The sequence below is a fragment of the Fulmarus glacialis genome, unplaced genomic scaffold (assembly GCF_000690835.1).
Source record: "Fulmarus glacialis isolate BGI_N327 unplaced genomic scaffold, ASM69083v1 scaffold6903, whole genome shotgun sequence".
Classification (NCBI taxonomy): domain Eukaryota; kingdom Metazoa; phylum Chordata; class Aves; order Procellariiformes; family Procellariidae; genus Fulmarus; species Fulmarus glacialis.
Window position 1 is genome coordinate 16,058 of NW_009204799.1, and position 9,601 is coordinate 25,658.

General features: G+C 46.7%; 1 protein-coding gene across 1 annotated transcript; it reads left to right on the plus strand.

Moving 5' to 3' along the window:
- Positions 1 to 2,380: 2,380 nt before the first annotated feature.
- Positions 2,381 to 7,644, plus strand: RNF169 (ring finger protein 169). The gene is made up of 4 exons (XM_009575118.1): positions 2,381 to 2,458; positions 3,389 to 3,501; positions 4,219 to 4,323; positions 6,450 to 7,644. The coding sequence occupies exons 1-4, from the start codon at positions 2,381 to 2,383 to the stop codon at positions 7,642 to 7,644; spliced, it is 1,491 nt and encodes a 496-aa protein (XP_009573413.1).
- The last annotated feature ends 1,957 nt before the right edge of the window (positions 7,645 to 9,601 follow it).

Consider the following 9,601-nt stretch of genomic DNA (forward strand, 5'->3'; position numbering starts at 1 on the left):
ACTTGTTTTTCAGACAATTTAAAAAGGCTTCTTAAAGTGCAGAAATATTGTTCATGAAACGTACAGTAGACTATTCATCATGTCTGCATCACGTTGCCGTAATCTATATTAGTCAGACACTGTGTTGTAGTTATTGCTTGAGATTATTAATAGATGAGGCATTTAAAGATACATCTTAAAACAACTCTAAACGAGAAGTCAAACCAGTCTCTGAAAATATTTGCTGAACACCCACAATCAGCCAAACGGGGGGAGGTTCCTGGTTTCTACCTTCTCTCCTCCTGCCTCTCTCTTCCTCGTCTCTGGGGGTTTGGACTCAGTATGATTCGGGTCCTTCCCAGTCTGAAAATTATGATGTGCTTTTCATGTAATGCATCGTCAACTCTGTTTTCTTTGTCATCCACATGTCCATGCTTTTTCCCCCCCTCCCTGCGGTAGGGAAGAAAAATACTAAATATTTTTGGAAGAATGAGGAGTTGTTGCAACGTCGCCCACTGCCTTTATGTGCAGTGCTGTAGGATCAAGTGCTCGAGCTGCCCCTGGATGCCTTGAGCTTCACTGGAGGGCACCAGGTCCCCCAGCACTGCTCTCCCGGGAGGCGAGGGGGAAATTGCGGTGGTGTGAGAAGATAGGAGGGAGTGTAACAGGGCAGCTTCGTAAGCATCTGAGATGCCTACACTCAAATGTGAAAAATAAACAGAAGTGTTTGATTTCCTAGTGCTTAGCCATAGCTGTGATTCATCAGCGTGATGGAGACCTGTCAGTCAAAGGTGAGGCTTGTTGTCCCAGATGAGGATAACTTATGCACAGAGGTTGTGTGGAGGAAGAAGGAAGAACCTGGTATATATACATATATATGTAGACTATTCATGGCCTATGTGTAAGTCTGAAGTTGAGGAAGAGGTCAGAGACAAGCTGGGTGAATGGCTGGCTGATGAGTGAGGAGGGAGCTGGGTGATGTTATCCTGGGCAGGGAGGGTCGGATGGGGCTATCTGAAGTACGTACTGCAGAGCCTGTTCATCGAGACAAGGTGGTGGAAAGGAGGAGAAAAGGGGGTTTGTTGGTTTTGAGTAGCAAGTCTGCAGAAAAGAGGTCCTGGCAGAAATGGGGGGTTTGATTCCTTAGGTAAGGGGGAGCAAAATAATGCAGCAGGACAGGCAGCCCATCGGGATTGTGGACCGTGCTGGGATAATCCTTTGGTTCAGGAAGAAAGAAGTCTCTGCAGGGAGACTCTGGCCGGGAGGAGCTTGTGGACACTGAAGACTGACCTTGGTTGGTTAAAAGGGATCACGAAGCGATGGATTGTGCTTTTTGGAAGGAGGGAAGGAATGAAAGTGTTTGCACTTCTCTGCAATCCACTTTTCTTATTACCCACTTTCCTTATTACTGGACTTCCACAAGCTCAAGAATGGGTAGGGGATCTTCTGGGAAGATAAAGGAGTATATGGGGACTGGCACTTAATGGAAGAGGCACACTTTAGAAAGTCCAGCAAAAAAGCCTTCAGTGCAGAAAAAGGATGGGAAGTGCAGCAAGACTTAGCTTGAGGCTGCCCTGGCAGTTCTATAGGATTTCTTGTGCAGGCTTCAGGTTTGTGAAATGCAGTAGTGCAGCATGCTGATAAAATAATGTATCGTAGCCTTTTTGAATTGCCAGGGTGGTAAAAAGTAGCAAGAAAACATCTAAGAATGCATTGGAATTAGAGAAAAAGAAAAGGAAAAATAGGGGAAGTATTCCTCATAGGAGGTGATACCAAAAAGGCTGAAAGTGCTCAGTGCCTTCTTTGGATCAGACTTCTTAGATTGCAGGAATGTATTAAAAAAGCAAAGGGATTTCAATAAGGGGTTAACTACGTGGGGCAGAGTAGGAAGCCAAACTTGTGTGTACTGTGTTGAAATGCATTTGAAGGCTAAAATTGAAATGTCGTAGCTTGCATGAAACTCCTGTTTTGCACATTTTTATTTGTAGTATGTATGATTATCTACAAATAGACAAAAGCTTTTGTCTCTCTATTTTAGAAAATGGTGTGGCAGAGAAGTCTTTGTCAAACCCTGGACCTAACAGTGCCTTTGCTGTTTTGCAAAGAAGAAAATATCCATGGTATTTGTGTAGAGTGGACGTGAAAGCATTGTAGAAACAAACGGGTCTTCACATTATTGCTAGTGAGGGAGGCAGTGGCTCTACTCTAGACTAGAGAAATGGAGACACAGAGTTAAATTATGTGGCCAGACTCTTGGAAAATCACTTGTTGGCAACCAGGTGTAGGGCTTAAGACATTTCAAATACGGTGTTTCTTTTGTCATTATTTCCAGCTGAGAGAAGAAAAACTACAAGAAGAAAAAGCTTCTGAGGATCTGGTTCACAAGTTTCTTCTAGATGACATGGACGTAGGAAAAAGAAAAACGGAAGAACAGCAGAAAAAAGATGAATCTTTAGTGCTTAAAGTGAACCAAGAGTGTGTAAGTAAGCTTGTGCTTCTCTTTCCTATCCACATCATAGACACTGACTGGTAGGTGAAATGCTGCTAAGACTCAGTCCTGGAACAAGAACTAGTTTTTTTAAGACCTTGACTAGTTGAGTCCATGTCCCATTCCCGCCCGTTGAAACTGGGAGCTTTCATTCTTTGACATAGGGAGCTTTCCAGAACTAGTTGATTGACTTCTTTGTAGCCCTTGAAGGCTATGAGCTAATAGATTATGAAGACCCATGTTAATGAGAACTGTCTTCTAAGGTTTGTTATGACTACAGATGTTCTTCTAGAGGTTTCTGTTCCCCCTTTTACTCACTTTACTCATGACTGAAGGTGCAGCTCTTCCAAACCTATCAGTTAAAGCTGTAGAGGTAACCACTCTGCTTTGTGTATCCTTGGTCTTCAGGCATATATGCATTTCCATGAACATATCTCCATGAATCTTCTACAGTGTAGATGTACGATATTGTAGTCCAACAGATTCTTCATGCTGAGTTTTGCCTCTTTCTCATTTCAGTTGTGAGACTCCGCAGGAAATGCTCTTAAATTTAAAGACTGATAGGCTGATATGTGGGTACTGAATAACATCCCGTAGCACCTTTCTTGTAGGTTTTTCTCACATTTCCTTGATCAATAAATTAACTTTCTTCAATGACTGACAGCTATACATAGGAGGTGTGTGCTTATTTTTGCATTATTTATGCTGTTGGGGCCAGCCTCTGAGCTGTTACAGCTCCAGTGAAGAGAGCAGCACGAGCATGTGTATCTGCTGGCAGGTCGCATTCTCAGTTTATGTCCTCTACGTGTAATCAGAATGGGAGCTTTTGGAATCTTAAATATCTTTGCAAGAAAGAGCTTTATTTTCCAAGTGATTCTTTTTGTTGTGCATGTCAGCTAACTCTTCCTTGATTGACTTCAGTTTCCTGAACGTCTCTCGGATTCAGAGAATGAAGAACCATTCCAGGGCAAGCAAACACATCGGTCGGCTTTTGTTTCCAAGACCAGTGCCTACTCCTTTGCTTTCCTTTCAGGGTAAGATGCTGAGACTTGATTCAAGCTGATTAATGTTCATTAGAGTTGTAAATCTCACGTTCTTTTGACTGTTGTTCTAAACATACCTGAGATGCTTTAAATTTAATTAAAATGGTTGTTCCAATCCCAAATAAGTAATATTTTTTCTGGAATTTTACAAGAGACTAATATAGTGTCTGTCTGATTACCTCCTACCTGTTATAAAATCCTGGGGGTTAACGAAGTTAGTGTTGATCCCATGAAGCAGAAAAATCATTGCCTGTAGATTTAAATGACAGAAATCATTAAAGTACAAAATTCTGCATGATGAACTCAGGAGTGCTGGATCCTTCCCCAGCAGATAATAAGAGATAGCGTCAGCCCCAAACAGCGTATCGGTGAAAGCTGTTGCATGATGCAGTGGAAGCGGCTGAGTAACTAAGTGTGTTTTCACACGAGAAGCACAGAGGTTTCCATCATTAGCTCTGACCTCAATTAGTTATAAGCCGTAGGTGGAGGTGTCAGTGTGTTTAGTGCGGAGCCCTTGAACACAGACCAGGGCTCTGCGGCAGATCGAGATTCCTGGATCCCTTTATCCCGAGGGCGTAGGAGGCATCTCTTACAGCCAGGCGCTGCCAAGGCTGATGCCTCCCCCACAGGTAGCTGCTGCCAGGGCTGTTGGGCTGGTTGTTCCTAAGGTCGTGAACGATCTCCTCTTTTCACACATCTGCTTTTCAGGAACCTAACCGCCAAGGTGGAGAGGAGTCGGAGCTGCAACGACACCATTCAGGAGAGATCAAAGAGCAGGCAGAGATCAGCCAACAAAACAAAGGTACCGGCTGCGTCTGGAAACATAGGGTTTCTATGTGTAAATGTTGTTATCTGAGGTTACACAGCACCGGTAATCTGGAGATACAAAATACTGTGTTTGTGGCGCTGCTAGTGCTGTGTTACCGCCATAGGGCCAATCACTTCCTTGCAGCTCACAATAAAATCTGCTAGGTTAGAAATTACTAAGCAGAAAAGTAGACAGCTTACAGAGTTGTTTGTTAGCACTGGAGGATGATTGGACGTTGGAAGGATACTCATCATGCTTTTGTTTTGTAATTAATTTTCTTTTCAAGGCTGAATCCCCAGCTGATTAAAGAAAAATCTTTCAGAAGTTTAGAAAAAAATCTTCTCTTCCTCCCCCTTTCTCTCCTGTTCTTTCCAAAGCTGTTTAAAAGAGCAAAACTCATTGCTCTCCTGATGTTAGGATACTTTCTTTTGCACGCTATGGGAAGAGCTGGCCTGGTCTTGCTCCCCCTCGCATCCAGCAGACCGAGTGAATTAACCGTATCTGTTACCCTGTGCAACAGGCCTGACTTTTCAGTGCACCGCAGTGCTTAAAAATGAGCAGTGATCACGAAGCACCGCTGAAAATCTGAGCTGGAGATTCTTCAGGCTCTTACAGCAGTAATCGCTGGGTACCTTCCACTCATCGGAGATGACCTTTACAAACGTCTTTCCTTGCGCCGTGCCTGGCAGCACCACTGATCCCTCTGTTTGGCCCTGCCAGCAGATGCAAATTTTGCACGCTCATTCTTGTACTAATCTCCATCTCCGAGGCTGTACTCTTCCTCCTTTCCGATGTGCCTCTCTGGCCCGTGGGATCCTGGTGGCTGGCAGCAGCAGCCTAAGTCATGAGAGCTGAGTTCTCAGCCTGGAACAGATCCAGCGCTGCTCCACCAGGGCCGCTTGCTAGGACGTTCCACCTCCTGTGCTGACACCCCTTCTTCTTGGGCTCATCCCTGATGGAGAAGGGTATGGTTCAATTCCAGAGATCCCAGAGGGAACAGAAGCCTCTGCAGTCCTTTGGAAGGTCAGTTTGGTTGGAGGATGTTGCTTGGAAAATGGTGAAATCCCAACTGGGCACGCTAAGTTGACCCCAGTGATCACCTAACTATACATCTCTGAGGTTATGAGCACGGACCATGGTCCAGTTCCCATCTGAGCTGATAGGAGCTGGACTGAGCTCCAAGCAAAGGTCTATAACTGACCTTCCCTCCCAGGACTTTTTTTTTTTTCAGCAGATGGCTTATGAACCTGACCAATTAAGAGTTGCACTACAAGGGTGTTCCACAAACTTATTTTGACCTCAAAATAAGCTAGTAGAACAACTCTCTTTCGGGCTAGACAGGGAAAGGCTACCATTGTTCAAACTAGCTGCTGGATAAAATCATTTCATCTTAGAGAAGAATAATAGCGTTGGCAATTGTGTATGTGCAGCTTTTATTTCTGATTTATTTGTGGCTGGATTCTCTCTGCATTCCAAATGTAGCAGCATTAAGGGATGGGTTTGGAGATGACAAGAAATGCTGCTCTTAAGCTCTGCTAGAGGCTCTCGAGCAGTGTCCAGCGGTGGCCATGGTGTGGTCTGGGACCACTCATCAGGGTTGTTCCACCAATCCGCCTCAGGCACATACACACCTTTTCTCATGATGTTTTGCCATGTAGTGTGTTAAACCTGGGCCGAGTATTTATTCTTTCTCTCCTACGGCTTGGTAGGGAGCAAAAAACCCTTTGGAGATGATTTCCCTTGAAGAGCATGGCTTCCTTCAGCCGGGGTGGTGCAGTGCTTCTTCTCAGTTTCTCCTTGTCTTGCCTTGCCTCAAGCTTTTTGCCATCAGAGTGGTTGCCACTTGCCCTGTCCCAACAGCAAGAACAGCTCTTACACTGAAATAAATGAGACCCAGATTGTGCTGGACTCCGGTGTTCCCTGCTTATGTTATAGATCTGCCATGAAAGGTGCCATGACCAGCAGAGGCTGCCACGGCTGTTCCAGAGAGCTCTCCAGCTGGTCTGCTGCAGGAGCTGAGCGTGGTAGCCCCACGTTCTCCTGTTCTCCTCTCGCATGCTTGTCCGTATTCTTCTCAATGGCAATCTTTTTGAGCTGTGTGCCTTGCCTTGCAGGTGCCACCCGTCACCAGCATGTCAACGCCGCTGGTTGGAGTTTTGTCATCCACCCAAAACAACCGCTGCCTCTCCGCCCCAGACCTGACAGCAGAGAAACGCCTGGTTCTCAACCCCGTTTCGTCCCTCTCGGCCCTGCACAAGCCAGAGCGATCCATCAGCCCTGAGAGCAATGACAGCATCTCGGAAGGACCCACCCACTTCAAGCCTATCGTCTGCTCCCCGTGTACTCCTCCAAAGAGGCTTCCTGACGGGAGAGTCCTGAGCCCTCTGATTATCAAGTCCACCCCGAGAAACCTGAACCGGAGCCTGCAGAAGCCGACCACCTATGAGGCCAGTCCTAGAATACTGAAAAAATGGGAGCAGATATTTCAGGAGCGCCAGATCAAAAAGACTCTCTCTAAAGCGACCCTTACGTCCTTGGCTTCGGAGCCCGGGGAAGACGTTATAGTTCCTGACATCACCAACTCCAGCACTTGCACTAAAGAGCAGCCGCAAGTGCAGGATGATCACCTTCCACCTGACACAACAGGAGACCCTCGCCCCGAGCTGGATTTCTTTCCTTCCATCAGTGAAACGAAGCTGGGAAGAGGGAATGAGAAGAACAGAGATTCACAAGCCTTAACAACAGACGACAGCGCTACCGAACCAGATGCGAGATCAAACGTCACCTCCCTAAACACACGAGTATCCGAAGTCCCTGACCTAAAAGTGAACGCATTCATGGACAAATCCTGTCTTAGTCTTGGCCCGAAAATGCTGAGCAGAAGACTCATGGGCGTCAGTGCATCGCTGCCTGACAACAGCACACTAGGAGTCCCTGTCAAGACATCAGGAAAAAAGCAGTTGAAATACCTGAACAACAGCGAATTGATCAACGTGCAGAACAGCACCTGCAGTTCCGTTGAGAACATCATCGGGGAACAGCCCCCGTCGCTGAGACGGGGCCGGAAGAGACGCTGCAAAACGAAGCACTTGGAGCACAACGGCTCTGTCAAAAGACTGAGGCACACGGCAGGGGAGGTGGGCTTGCCTCCGGAGGATCGCTTGGTACGGGAGATGGAGCAGAAGCTCCAGCAGGAGGAGGAGGACAGGAGGTTGGCCCTGCATCTGCAGCGGATTTTCGACAGCGAGAATAGGACAGTGGATAGGCGGAAAGTCAGAGTCGATCGGTATCTGCTGCGGTCGAAGAGCACTCTGGGTGCTAAGTAGCACTGGTGGACGATGTTGCCTTTCTAGAGGACGATGAGGTTTATCAGATTATCTTATAGGAAAACTATTTTTTGTCATACTTCCACCCACAACAATTGTTTTTTCATTTTGGTGGTAAGACATTTGTAGGTCCAGTTCAGAGAGAAGCCAGAGTCCTTTCAGATTAACAAAAAAAAAAAAAAGAGAGAGAGCAAAAAATCCTCCAGCTTTCTGGTCCATTGGTCTGAAAGAAGTGTCCGTCGTCCCCGTGAATACACTGCAATGCCTCTACATGCGGTCGGTGACATTTGGGTTCCCCAGCTGGGGGGGTTGTGTGAGCAGTACGTGGGGTATGGGATAAGTACCTCGTCCATTCCTTGCCTTGCCACTTCAATATGCCAAGAGAAATCAGAGCTGTACTCATGAAAATCAGGCTTTTTTTGTCCTAGAAACAGTCTTCTCCTCTCTGCCTGCCCCGTTTTCTTCCTTACACTGCAGCCGGCTGTAGTGGTCAGACTGTTACCGATGTCAGTGTGTTCGGATGACCTGACTCGAGGGCTGTTGGGGAAGGAGGCTGATCCGTGTTTCTTCTAGGAAGAACCAAATAGATCCACCCATAGTACTTATAAATGAATGTATCTCACTGGCTGCACCAGCAGTACAGATCATAGCTTACTTTCTTTAACTAGAAAGCCAAATGCAGTGAAGAAAGACATAAAGTAAGGATTTTACTGAAAAGCCTTGTAGGAACTTGTACATTCATGTTAGTGACACAGCAGAGAGCTCGGGTAGGGCAGCTGGGAGCCGTGCTCTGGGCGCTGTGACCCAGGGAGCAAATGCAGCTTTCCTCCCGGTCCCTGCCTCTTGGAGGCAAGAGGGTTTCATGTTCTTCCCACTAACATTGAAATCTAGAGAGGGAAACGCTGGCTGGGTGATTTCGGGAAGGACGTTCTCCCTGCTGACACGTACCCTGCAGGTTCTTGCTCAGTTAAGAGATCCCTCAGCGCACCTAAGACCTGTCCTTACATGTCCAAGAGCAGCCCAAGGAGACATCTTGAGGTATCTGACGCATCGCTGTCCTCTCCCAGGCACCCGATGGGTTGGCGGTAGAGTTGGGACAGGAGCCCAGCGCTCCCGGCCCGCGGGCACACGGGCGCTTGCGGCGAGGCACGCCTGCTCTGAGCTAGCTGTCTTCAGGTTCAAACCACTAAGAAAGCTCAGGTGAGCAATGCACTAAAAATTTCCACTTAAAGGCATGAAATTGGCAGGGCAGCCTGCACCAGAGCTAGCTCGGAGCCTGGGCTTGGTGGAGTGTCTGTTGTCTGCCCAGATGTGGCCTTCAGTGGCAGCCCACCCTCTGGCTCTTTGTGTTTCTAACACTCTTCCCCATCATCCATTAACAGCACAATACTTTCCTTGATTATTTCCAGTAATCGGGCTCAAAAAACATCGTCTCAACTTGATACTTGAAAGCTGCCTTGCAGAGTATTCACTGGGGACCCTCGGTGCCCACAGGGACCTTCGTCCAGGGCAGAGGCTGCGGCGTTAACGATCTTGCTGACCCGTGTGCCAGATGACGAGTGGTATTTTCAGGATGTAACTGAAGCATGGTGCTGGGGCAAACTTACCGTGACCCACGGCATGAAGGGAGGACAGCCACTGCATTTAAACAGATGGATCTGATCTAAGAGAATGGTCGTTGCCCAATTTCCTCTATCTAAATGGTTGATTCCTCCATCTTAAATGGTTTAAAAAAAAAAAACGGGAACTGGTTTTCTTTTTCTCTCCCGGCATACTTGCGTAACTGCAAGGACCCTGGCGCTTTTTTCCTAATTGAACTGGATTTTTTTTTTTTCCTCCATCTTAAATGGTTTAAAAAAAAAAAACGGGAACTGGTTTTCTTTTTCTCTCCCGGCATACTTGCGTAACTGCAAGGACCCTGGCGCTTTTTTCCTAATTGAACTGGATTTTTTTTTTT

Coding starts and splice junctions, on each gene's coding strand:
- RNF169 (XM_009575118.1), top strand. CDS start 2,381: ATGGACGTAGGAAAAAGAAAAACGGAAGAACAGCAGAAAAAAGATGAA. Junction 3,502..4,218: donor TCCTTTGCTTTCCTTTCAGG/GTAAGATGCTGA, acceptor TCTGCTTTTCAG/GAACCTAACCGCCAAGGTGG. Junction 4,324..6,449: donor AAAACAAAGGTACCGGCTGC/GTCTGGAAACAT, acceptor ACCCGTCACCAG/CATGTCAACGCCGCTGGTTG.